The sequence below is a fragment of the Lolium perenne genome, chromosome 1, assembly GCF_019359855.2.
Source record: "Lolium perenne isolate Kyuss_39 chromosome 1, Kyuss_2.0, whole genome shotgun sequence".
In the NCBI taxonomy this organism is placed as follows: Eukaryota; Viridiplantae; Streptophyta; class Magnoliopsida; order Poales; family Poaceae; genus Lolium; species Lolium perenne.
The window spans coordinates 202,444,649-202,457,072 of record NC_067244.2 but is presented as its reverse complement, the minus strand read 5'-3'; the positions used below and the strand labels follow the sequence as shown (position 1 = coordinate 202,457,072).

General features: G+C 44.1%; 1 protein-coding gene and 1 pseudogene across 1 annotated transcript; both read left to right on the top strand.

Moving 5' to 3' along the window:
- Positions 1-1,666: 1,666 nt before the first annotated feature.
- On the top strand, positions 1,667-5,022 carry LOC127319499 (APETALA2-like protein 5). The gene is made up of 3 exons (XM_051349480.1): positions 1,667-1,915; positions 2,850-3,140; positions 3,692-5,022. The coding sequence occupies exons 1-3, from the start codon at positions 1,839-1,841 to the stop codon at positions 4,551-4,553; spliced, it is 1,230 nt and encodes a 409-aa protein (XP_051205440.1). The 5' UTR covers positions 1,667-1,838; the 3' UTR covers positions 4,554-5,022.
- Positions 5,023-6,562: 1,540 nt separating this feature from the next.
- LOC127319483 (putative F-box protein At4g09190) lies at positions 6,563-8,476 on the top strand (annotated as a pseudogene).
- Positions 8,477-12,424: the final 3,948 nt, after the last annotated feature.

Genomic DNA, 12,424 nt, shown 5'->3' with positions numbered 1-12,424 from the left:
TTTCTATATTAATTTTTATTTTTTATAAATATAGAAATTTATATCTAATATTTATAAATCATTATATTAATTAGAAATTAATAATGATTTATAAATGTTAGATATACATGGCCATGTATAATGATCACATTGATTACTTTTTGTTGAACACTTGGCCAAAATTAAAAATATACATGGCCATATATAAAACGGCATGAGCAACTTTTAAAATCCGTGTGAACATTTATTATAACTACATGAAAAAAATTTAAATTTGAAAAGAAGCATTCTTTGAACACCGTGAACAGATTATTTTAGTGGAAGTTGAAAAATATTTTAGAAAAACCTTGAACATTTTTGAAACCTCGAGAACATTTTCTCGAAACGGAGAACATTTTTTGAAATACAAAGAACATTTTTTTTGTAATCCTATAAAAGATTTTCATGGATTATAAACAATTTTTCCGAAAAACCATGAACATTTTTTATAATCTTTAAAAAAATGGACCATGAACATTATTTAGAAAATCCGTGAATTTTTTTTAGACCCCCGGAACATTTTCACGAACTGGTAAACATTTTTTTAATCCGCTAAAAATACTTTCATGGACGATGAACATTTTTTCAAAAAACCTTGAATCTTTATAGAAACTCCAAGAAATGTTTTCGAACCATCGAACAATTTTTGTAATCCTCTGAAAACATTTTTTTTTTGACCATGAACAATTTCTAGAAACACCTTGAACATTTTTTGAAACCCTAAGAATATTTTCTCGAAACAGTGAAAGTATTTTTGAAATCCTCTGAAAACATTTTCCTAGACGATGAACACTTTTGGAAAAACCTTGAACATTTTGTAAACCCTGATAACTTTTTCTCCAACCGGTGAACGTTTTTTGTAATCCTCTTACTATAATTTAGTGGGCCATGAAATTATTTGAAACCCCCAAAACATTTTCTCGGACATGTGAACATTTTTTTTACTCCTCTAATTTCTTTGTGGAAAAAAAATGAAAACGATAAATTTTTTTTTGAATCCCCGAGAACATTTTCTTGAATAGGTGTACGTAATTTTTACTCCTCTAAATTTCTTTTTAGAAAATAAATTGTTTTGTTAGGAAAACATGAACATTTTTTGAACCCCTTGATTTTTTAATATCATTAACATTTGTGGAACCATGTGAACAATTTTCAAAACATGGAATATTTTTTACAAGAAAACATTAAATATGTTTTAACCAATGTATATTTTTTTGGAATGTAGACAAGACATGTAATTTAAGATGAAAGAATCAGAAAAACAAATAGAAAAGAGAAATAAAAAAAGAAACTGAACGGTACAGAAAGAAATAATAAAACGGCTAAAAAAGAAATCAAAAAAGAAAACCGAAATAGAAAACCATTATAAAAAAACAACGGGAAAATCTGTCCAAAAAACTGCTGTCGCTAGCAGACTTGCTCCTAGTCACGCGCACGAAAGAAACGGCAAAAAGACGGGATCAGTGGGCCTGGCCCAACAACTAATGCCTTCAGGCGGGAGCGATCATAGGGATCGCAATAAGCGGAGAATAGGAAACGCGGAGCCCGGGTCGGAGGAGGGCTTGGTGTCTAAGAAAACATGGGCCCGAGGAAAAGGCACGCGTCCCCGGCCCACGGCCCACCTGTCACGTCACTGCGGGGGCACACACGCACGGGGCACCGGAGGACGCCGCAATCGCCGAGCTTCTCTGGGACTGGAGTGGCGGTGCTTTCCTTACCGGCGAAGCATCCCGTCGCTCGACGCGTTTCTCCAGCGTTCCCGTGCCGGTGGGCCGCGCTCGCCGGTGTCTTCGTGCAGCGAGGAGTGTGGGCGGAGGGGGATGCCCGTGGAAGGCGCCGCCGCCGCGTGGATCGGGAGCGAGGAGATGGAGCAGGCGCCGGCGACTCCCTCCTCCAGGTTAAAAAAGCCTCGCTTCGTTTCGTTGCTGGGTTCGTTTGATTCGCGATCCCCGTCCGTAATCCTGCGGGGTTTTCTCGTGCTGGGGTTTTCTGCGAGCTCTGATTCGCGGTGTCGATTGCTTCAGGCATTCGGGATTTGGGGCGTTAGAAATGAACTGTGGAGCAAGTAAAGTGTGTGTACCAACTACCAAATATCGATTGCGGCTATCTATTGTCGCGTACCACGTGTGTTGAACTCTTTTGATTTACGCAATTGCTAGCTCAGTGTATACCTATCAAATCGATTGCAGGCATACATTATTGGCTGAGTTTCGTTTGCCATGTGGCCGCTAGATTGCCCAATTTTGTTGGAGAATGAGAACTGTTGTTTTACATGAAAATTGGAACTATTGGTTTACATGGAAGGGGGAGGGGGAACTGGATGTATCTGTGGTTTTCAAATGGTTCCAGCAGTAGGGGAAACAGTACTCAGATTGGAACTTGTTGTAAGTTCTGGTAAGTTCGACAGGATGTCTTACACAGGTAGATTTCTGAAAATTGTTTGAGTAACATGTAATGAATTTTCAGCGTAGCAGAGCAGATAATGCACAGTAATTCGTTGGTACAGTGTCTACAAAATACAATTACTCCTAACATTCAAGTAAGCACTAATCAACAACTGAACTCAGCCAGTCACAGTGAGTGTGCTTGCATACATGCAGTTCCACCCAGAAACGCAACTAGCTGAACCTCTGTATGCAGTTCAACTAACTTAAACTTCAGAACTCAGCTTTAGGCATTGCACGCAGAGCATAGCACAGCATAGTTCTGTCTATCTTCTTGTTCATATTCATGCTACTATGGTTTATTTAACATTCTAGAACTTTGGCATGGCCTTGTTTATCGCCGTTTGCATCGAGATTTGAGGTAGACGTATCGTTATTTGCGTGCAGTGCGAATAGGACGGAGCAAGACCCGGCCAAGAGACTAGGGATCCAGACTTCGTTGGCGGCTTCTCCTCGAGGAAAGGGTAGCCCGGAGAACACGCACCACAGGTACCGGGGTGTCCGGCAGTGCAAGTCGGGAAGATGGGCCTCCGAGATCCGCGAGCCCAACCATGGAAAGCGACACTGGCTGGGCACCTTCAACACTGCTGTCGACGCCGCCATCGCGTACGACAAGGCTGCGATTGCCTACTTCGGCTCCCGGGCAATCGTCAACATTGGCTCCAGAGTAATTCCTTGGTACAGTGTCTACAAAATACATTTACTCCTAACTACTATCTCTGTTTCAATGAATAAGGCGCACACGTATTGAAGATGAACTTTGAAAAAATTGAGAAACAAAAAATTGATTATATTGTATGTAATTAGTATCATTGGATTCGTATTGAAAAACATTTTCTAATGATGCTAATTTTATACCAAGAATCTTTATATATTTGGAGTAACTTTTGGTCAAAGAAAAAAATGGATAACGAGGGCACCTTATTCATTGGAATGGAGGGAGTATTCAACAACTGAAATCAGCCAGTCCAGTGAGTGTGCTTGCATACATGAAGTTCCAGTGAGAAACCGCAACTAGTTGAACCTCTGTATGCAGTTCCATTAGTTCAAACTTTGGAACTCAGCTTCAAGCATAGCACACAGCACACAGCACAGCACATTTCTGCCTATCTTCTTGCTCGTATCCATGCTATTAATTGTGTATTTACCATTCCTAGAATGCTAGCATGGCCTTGTTTATCACCGTTTGCATCGATATTTGACGAACACGTTTCGTTGTCTGCTTGCAGTACAAGCAGGACGAAGCAAGCTCAGACTAGGAGTAGTGCCACGCCGGCGGTCCGGACTCCTGTGGTGGCTCCTCCAGGGAAGGGTGGCCTGGAGAACAGGCGCCACGGGTACCGTGGAGTCTGGCAGCGCAAGTCAGGCAGGTGGGCCGCCGAGATCCGTGAACCCAACAGCGGCAAGCGACACTGGGTGGGCACCTTCAGCACAGCCATCGATGCAGCCATCGCGTACGACAGGGCCGCCATTGCCATCATCGGCTCCAGTGCGATCGTCAACTTCCCGTCTGCCCTCCCCATCACTACTGATGCACCGGTGAAATGCTATCCCGCGTCTTGGTCCCCTTCCGCTGCTGCTACCACTGTCTTCAGTGAGCATGAACTGAAGCCGGTGGTCACTGCGTCTGTCCTTGGTGAGCATGGAGTGAATCAGAAGGTTGCTGCCCCCTTTGTCTTCGATGAGCATGAAGTAAAGCCGATGCTCACTGCCTCCGTCTTCGATGACGATAAGCGTGAAGTAAAGCCGATGTTCACCGCTTCTGTAAAGCCGATGGTCACCGCCTCTGGCTTCAGCGAGGGTGAACTGAAGCCGATGGTCGCTGCCTCTGTCCTCGGTGAGCATGGAGTCGAGCCGATGTTGGCACACAGTGGCAGTGACACCACCGGGATCGCTCAGCATTGGGATGTTTCTTGGGCTAGGCAAGAGGAAGTATTCACCGACTACCTGAATGACATTGCCATGTACATTGGTGTCCATCCTATCAATGAGAAATTGTCATTCCAACCTGACATCAAGAGTGAGGATTACCTGGTCGACGGGGTGGGCACCGACTTTGCTGACTCGCCACTGTGGGCGCTGGGTGACTGAAATCGCAGCTGGAACGGAGGCTTCGTCTAATGAGATGGGAATTGACTTCGCTGACTGTAGTAGCATCATTTGCTGGTAGCCGTTTGGATCGTTTAGCTGGACACTTGATGTAGGTCAGTAGGGAGTTCTCTGCATAATTTTACGTCAGTTCAACTCTAGTGTATGTAGATGACCATGCAGTAAACTGGATCATCTCATCGTTTTCTCCAATTCAGGCAGCATCTTAAAGTAGCAAGACTCCTTTTCTTAAAGCTGGATAAGCAAAGGGACAAGGTTATGTGTTTCTTGTTGATAACTCGTCTATTAGAAGTGTAATGCAGTATCCTGTTACAAATGTGACGTATATGTTCACTCGCTGGGCATGCCTGACGCAAACGGACCAAAACAGACACAATTGTGTCCGAAATGCGTCGGGCTGCTGGAGGTGCCCTTAGCTCTTCTTAATCATTAGTACTATCAGTGCATGTCATTTTGGATGGTTGCCAGCAGCTGCTAAGCTGTTATCATTTGGGGCTTGCTTATTATCATGACTTGAAGGTCTTGTTTATATTCTGAATTGTGGACTACTGATCTATGTTATTTTAATTTATTACTGTTCCTCCCTGCCTCCCAAAATTTATGTTAATCTTGGCATGGTGAAGATGCATGAGGGGCATCTTTAAGATGAGAGATCCACTCTTGGTCATGCTCGTTGAGCGAAGGCATTTTAAGTTGTTGAAATTTTACTCCTTTATCTTTCATAGACTGTTTGTTTGACCTCTGCTGTCCAGTGCGCAATTTAGTCATAATTCCTAAGGCATTTTAGGTGTTAAAATGGTATTCTGGATCTCTTCCATAGACGGTTTGTTTGGTCTTTGCTACCAGGTGTGCAACTTGGTCAACTTGTAAGTTTCAGCAGGTTGCACCTGCTCTTTGTATTAACATGTTTTGTCAGTCATACTGGCCTAGCTACGTGTATTACGGCACTTAGCAGTTAGCACTGTTTTCAGTCTGATTGTTACTAAAGCGCTGCTATGATTTAATTAAAGGCCTTGGTGCTTTGGTTTTGTGTTGCTAGTACTAAAAGGGCATTTGTTTCCTGCTGATTTTTGTTTTCAGCGTGTTGCGTTTTCTTTTTGTTAGAAATGAGTTGAAATAGGTGCTCATCTCGAGTCTGGAGCAAAGTAAATTTCACCTTCAGTTTCATTCTTAAGAAGCAAGAATGCCACTGCTCGAAGAACCGGTTTTGGTCCTTCGTCTTCAGATAGTTCTGCTATCCCACTCAAAACCTCGGTCTCTACCAGCGTTTCCCTCAGATGGCCATTAATAATATCCGTCTCCTCCAAACTTCCGAGGCTCTAAGACTGTTTCTTTTCCAGACCGGTTGCAACAATTCTGAACGCTCAAACGGCTGCAATTATGGACCGTCTTAACATCGATGATGTCGAGAGACGGCTATTACTCGAGACCGCCTGCGAAAAATCTGGTAAATTTTTGTTTCTGAAATGAAAAGTGGTAGTGAAGTTAAAATTTTGCTAGAAAAGTGGTAGCTTTATGCTAAGACTGGGGAGTGTGTTTCGTGTTGAGGTGACAGAAAAAAAAAGATTTCAGACCGATAAACACAGTGATGGATTTCGTAATTTTCTCAGTTTTCTAGGTGCCAATCCCAAAAAATTAGAAAGAGATCGGTGGAGTCAATCAGTATCCATCATTTGGGTCTGAAATCCTGAAATTCATTTTGAAATTTTATAAGTGGGCTGTTTGGTTGCCACATAATTGGATCATCATTTTATTTAGGAAATCCAGCAAAATGATGCTATGGGTAAACACAATTCCAAGTTAAGACCTGTCATTTGTGTTTCTTTATGGAAGCCATTTACAAATTTAATATTGAATTCTGCTATCATTTACAATTCCTGTGACAACCAAACAAATATCCATTTCTGAAATTATAATATAAATAAAATAAATATATTATTCATTTCAAAATGCTACAAACCAAATGAAAGCCCGGCTTCCAAACCACGGGAAATGAAATTCCCCATCTCCCATGGGAACACACCGGAAACCTAATTTTTCGTCGCTCGCCTCCGCTCGGCCGCTCCTCTTCGCCCCCGCCTCCGGTACGAGCACAACCTCCGTACGGTCTGAGCCGCCGCCGCCCTCGGCCAGCCAGCGCCGCCTCAGCCCCCGTCTCGCTCCACCGAGCTGCGGTCCCGCCTCACGCCGAGACCTTGTCCGCCGCTCCCCTCAATTTTCCCACGGGAGCACGCCGGGAACGGAGCGCGCGATGCCGGACAGGACAGGCGCGACGGCGCTCGAGGACCTGCCCGGGGAGATCATCGACATGATACTCACCCGGTTGCCGCCCAAGGACGTCGGCCGCTGCCGTGCCGTCAGCACCTCCTGGCGCGGTGCCACCTCCACGTCCGAGTTCATGCTCGAGCACCACCGCCGCCAGCCCTTGCTCCCCATCATCGACGGGCAGGGGCGGCCCGCCAGTTTCGTCGTCCTCCGCGACGCCGGCGCCCGCGCGTCCACTCAACCGCTCTTGTCCTTCCTCCCGGGCGCCAGGAACAGATCCAAGAATCACCTTTGCGCTAGCTGCGATGGCTTCCTCATCATCACATACGATAGATCCCGATTCTACATCTGCAACCCGGTCACCTGCAAGCAGGCTCCCCTGCCCCAAGTTGGGCAAGACTTCCACAACACTGTAATTGGTTTCTACCGGCACCATCCTACTGGAGAATACAGGGTGCTTTCGGTCTCATTGTCAGAAAACTTTTCTAAATGCAGCTTATATGTCCTCACAGTGGGATCCAACGAGCCGAGGCACGTCGCAGTCACAATGCCAGCAGTCTTGTCGCCTTCCGTGGAACACAAGTTACTGGTGGAGCTGCGCTCTTCGATCCATTATCAACCACCAGTACACCACAATGGCAGCCTGCATTGGTGTACTTATTTTTCCAAAGACATTATGGGAGGAGGCGGCACTACGGGAGGCGGCGGGGACATTCTTGTGTTCGACACAGAAGCCGAGTCATTCCGGTTGATGCGTGGTCCTGCCCAGACGGGCATGAACAGGAAGTTATTCAACATGAAGGGAAAACTCGCTTTCTGGGGCAGCTCGGCTCTCAGTTCGTACGATATAAGTGTCTGGGTGATGCAGGATTACAAGGCTGGAATCTGGGTTTTGAAGTACCGGATTGACCTGTTAAAAGTGGAGGCATCACGGCAACTTTATTTCACTTCTTCCAAAAAGAAAACGAATACACGACTTGATTCTGCGATGCAATGTTGCTGTGCTCAGCGAGCATGAGGTGCTCCTCATGTTCAATAACAGACTTGTGCTCCGTTGTGACATTGATGGCAAGTTCCTAGGTATGGTGAAAATTGGAAATGGCCAGTACTGTATGATGCTGACTCACCACCTTCTCCAAGAGAGCATTATTCCAATTCCGTCCCACGAGATGCAAGGAGAAGATGAGGAGCCTGCTTTCTCCACAGGGCGTGCATGAATGTTCCTGGTTTGCTTTGCCCTTGTATTCAGGGCATGTCTTTTGAACTCAGCTGTTCTTACTAATTAGTACTATCAGTGCATGTCATTTTGGATGGTTGCCATCAGCTCCTACGATGTTATCATTTGGGGCTTGCTTATTATCATGACTTGAAGGTCTTGTTTATATTCTGAAGTGTGGATTACTGATCTATGTTTTTTTAATTTTATTACTGTTCCTCCCTGCCTCCCAAAATTTATGTTAATCTTGGCATGGTTAAGATGCACGATGGGCATCTTTAAGATGAGAGATTCAGTCTTGGTCATGCAGTTTTTCTTTGTCCATCTTATGGATAATGTAGTGAAGAGAGGTTGGTCTGGTGATGAAACCTGTAGATTTTTCTGCTGTGAGGAATCTATTAAACATATTTTCTTTGTTTGTGTTTTGGCTAGATATGTGTGGGCCGTAGTAGCTTGTGGTTTTGATATACACATTTTACCTTCTAGTATGGTTGATCTTTGCAAAGGGACTGAATTTTAAGGGGTGTGGTGCGAAAAGTTTAATGGTGGTTGGTGTTGCTTCAGTTCTATGGGCTTTGTGGAATGCTAGGAATGTTTTTCTAGTGGGCCCTGTTAGTATAATCTCTCAGATATCGCATTATATTCACTTCTGGGATCATTTGCAGAAGACAGGGTTTCGAGATAAGCAACGTTCAGGTGCCAATCGTTTTCTTGTGGTGGAGAATGAAATGTTCTATCGAAGTAAAGGCTGGGCGTTAAAAGACTTGGATACTGAAACATGTTGGTCGTTTTCGTTTTATCTAGATATGGAACTCTGTGTTCTCCTTGATGGCGGGTAAAGGATGATTTGTACTGGTCTGGTTAGTTTCTTTAGATGGTCCTATAGTCTTTTTTTTCCTGGTAGCTGGCGGGAGGTTTTACCCCCAGCTGTGTGATGCTTGTAAATAACGACTTGTATCTCAGACATGTGCTGCGTGAGTGGCTTTCTTTATTGAAAGCTGGGGCCTATGTCCTTTATTTGGAAAAACAACTCTTGGTCATGCTCTTTGGGAAAGGCATTTTAGGTTGTTGAAACTTCACTCTTTGTGTCTTCCATAGACTATTAGTTTGATCTCTGTTGTAGTATGCAATTTAGTCGTAAATCCTAAGGCATTTTTAGGTGTTAAATTGTTATTCTGGATCTCTTCCATATGCTCTTTGTTTGGTCTCTGCAGCTAGGTATGCAATTCGGTCGTAACTTGTATGTTTCACCAGGTTGCACCTGCGCTTTATGTGAACATGCATTGGCAAGGCATATTTGCATAGCTCCCTGTATTACGACACTTAATGAGCATAGTTTGTTCTTTAGTGCTGCTATGGTTGAATAAAGGACCTTGATGCTTTGGTTGTGTGTTGGCAGTACTGTCAGGGCATTTATTTCCTGATGATATCTGTTTCCTGGGTGTTTTTTTTTTTGGTTACAAATGAATTGAAATATGTGCTCTCCTGGAGTAAGTCAAATTTCACTTTCAGTTTGCATTGCTAAGCAAGAATGGCACTCTATGATGAGAGATTCAATCTTGCTCATGCTTATGTCTGACAGCGACACACTGACGTTTCATTAGATGTTAGTATTACATTTTTGGTTGTTGAAATGATTATTGTGTATCTTCCTTTCAAGGATGGTAGTTTGATCTTTCTTGTTCACTATGCTGCTTGCTAATGGCACCTGGTTACTCCTGCTCTGTTTTTCAACATCTTTTTGTTAGGTATACTTGAGTAGCTGTGTGCATTATGCAACTTAACCAGCCCAAATATGTGTCCGGTATTTTTTACTTCTATGCTTCTATGATTGAAGAAAGAACCTTGGTTTGGTTGTGTGTTGGGAGTATTGCCAATGCCTCTCCTTGCTTCATTTTTTTGCGTGTGTGTTGGCATTTCAGCTATAAAACAAGTTAAAGATGCGTTCTCCTGGAGCAAGATAAATTCACAGTGGATTCTGTTAGTATTATTTCACTGATATCGCAATATATTCACTTTTGGGATGGTTTGAAGAGGACAGGGTTTCAAGGTAAGCAACATTTAGGTTCCAATCGTTTGCTTTGGGTGGCAAATGAAAGCTTCTATCGAAGTAAAGGCTGGACGTTTGGAGCTAAAATACTGGGATTATGAAACATGTTGGTTGCTTTCGTTTTATCTATATATGGAACTCTGTGTTCTCCTTGATGGCGGGTATAGGATGATTTATACTGGTCTGGTTGGTTTTTGTAGATGGTCCTTTAGTTCTTTTCTTTCCTGGTAGCGAGCAGGAGGTTATTTCCCAGTTGTGTGATGTTTGTAGATAACTTGTATCTCAGAGCTGTTCTGCGTGAGCGGGCTTCCATTATTAAAAGCTGGGGCTATGCCCTTTATTCGGAAAAAAATACTCTTGGTCATGCTCTTTGAGCAAAGGCATTTTTAGGTTGTTGAAATGTTATTCTTTGTGTCTTCCATAGACTATTAGTTTGATTCTCTGAAGTTCAGTCTGCATTTTCGTTGTAATTCCTAAGGCAATCCTAGGTGTTAAATTGATACTCTGGATCTCTTCCATAGGCTGTCTGTTTGGTCTCTTCTGCCAGGTGTGCAATTTGGTTGTAACTTGTATGTTTCGCCAGGTTGCACCTGCACTTTATATTAACATGCTTTGTCCGGCATATTTGCATATTTGCATGTATTACGACCCTTAATGAGCATAGTTTTGTGTCTTATTATTAGTTCAGTGCTGCTATGACTGAATAAAGGACATTGGTACTTTGGTTGTGTGTTTCCTGATGATATTTTTTTCCAGGGTGTGCCAGGCCTTTTATTTCCTGACGATTTTTTTTCCAGGATGTTCTTTTTGGTTAGAAATGAGTTGAAATATGTGCTCTCCTGGAGCAAGTTATATTTGACTTTCAGTTTGCATTGTTAAGAAGCAAGAATGGCACATGATGAGAGATTCAGTCTTGCTCATGCTTTTTGTTTGACAGGGACACACTCTTGACATTTCATTAGATGTTAGGTATTACATTTTTAGTTGTTAAAATGATTATTCTGTATCTATCCTTTCAAGGCTGGTAGTTTGATCTTTCTTGCTCAGAATCCTGCTTGCTTATAGCTCCTGGTTGCACCCGCTCTGTTTTTCAATATGTTTTCGTCATTTATATTTGAGTAGTAGCGTGCATTATGTAACTTAAACAGCCCAATTGTGTGCCCATTTTTTTAAGTTCAGTGCTTCTATGATTGAAGGAAGAACATTCGTACTTTGGTTGTGTGTTGAGAGTATTGCCAATGCTGCATCTGCTTTGGTTGTGTGTCCAAGGTTTGGCATTTCAGCTAGAAAACGAGTTGAAGATGCGTTCTCCTGGAGCATGACAAATTTGTTCGTTCATCCCTGCCAGTACGAAAGATGGTTATATGGTCACATCGGCTGATTTTAAGACTGGCCAATCTTTTCTTTCATGTGGTAAATTCTTGTCTTATGTCACATGGAAAATCAACTGAATTCAATGTTGATATAACTGGTGGAACTGTTATGCTATCTCCATTGCTTCTGTCTACACAAACTGAAACTATGTGTGGATTTGTTGTCTTCTCGTGTTGGGGTTTTTGCGGGCTCTAACTTATGGGGTCGATAGCTTAAGGCATTAGGAATTCTGGCTGCCGGAAGTGAACCGAGCTATTGTTGTGTGTGTGTCGTCTGTCGAACTGTTTTGATTTAAGCATTTTCTAACGTGGAGTATACCTGTGTAGATTGATTGCAGGCACACATTATTGGCTCATTTTTGTCTGCGGTATGGCTAGACTACCGCATTTGGTTATTTGGTTGGAGAATGCCAAGATGTTCCGTAGTACAAAGTTTGGGACTATGTTTTTGCACGAAAAATTATACTAGTTTTGTCCTAAAAAGGGGTAAACCGCTCGAGGCGCTCCCTCCGAGCGTCTCCGGCAGCGCCCTCCACCACGAAACCCTAGGCGGCACCTCCACCCCCCCAACCCTGGCCGCCCCCGCTGCCTCCCCGGTGGCGGTAGCGGGCCCCTCTGTGTCGAAGACGGCGGCAGGGATGGCGGTGTGCTGCTGCTGATTTTCCCCGGGAGTTGGGGGAACGCCGGCGGAAGTGCAGGGCGGCGCGGCTGTTCGGGCCGGGGCCTGAGGCCCTCCGGCGGGGCGGCAGTGAGGAGATGGTGGAGCGCCCTCAGCACGTCGGCGTGCATGGCGGCGAGCTAGGTCGTCGGGCCATGATCTGGGCTGACGCCGATCTGGCCAGATGACCAGCCACGACCGGGGCGGAGGGTGCTGGTGGTTCTTTGGATCGCCAGTACCTGCAGCCTTGTGCTAGGTCTGCCTCCTTCCTCTCTTGTTACTCCGGCATGG

Bases quoted from the DNA above. Each gene is read 5' to 3' on its own strand.
- LOC127319499 (XM_051349480.1), top strand. From the start codon at position 1,839: ATGCCCGTGGAAGGCGCCGCCGCCGCGTGGATCGGGAGCGAGGAGATG. The intron at 1,916-2,849 runs GTTAAAAAAGCC...ATTTGCGTGCAG, and splicing joins CCGGCGACTCCCTCCTCCAG to TGCGAATAGGACGGAGCAAG. The intron at 3,141-3,691 runs GTACAGTGTCTA...GTCTGCTTGCAG, and splicing joins GGCTCCAGAGTAATTCCTTG to TACAAGCAGGACGAAGCAAG.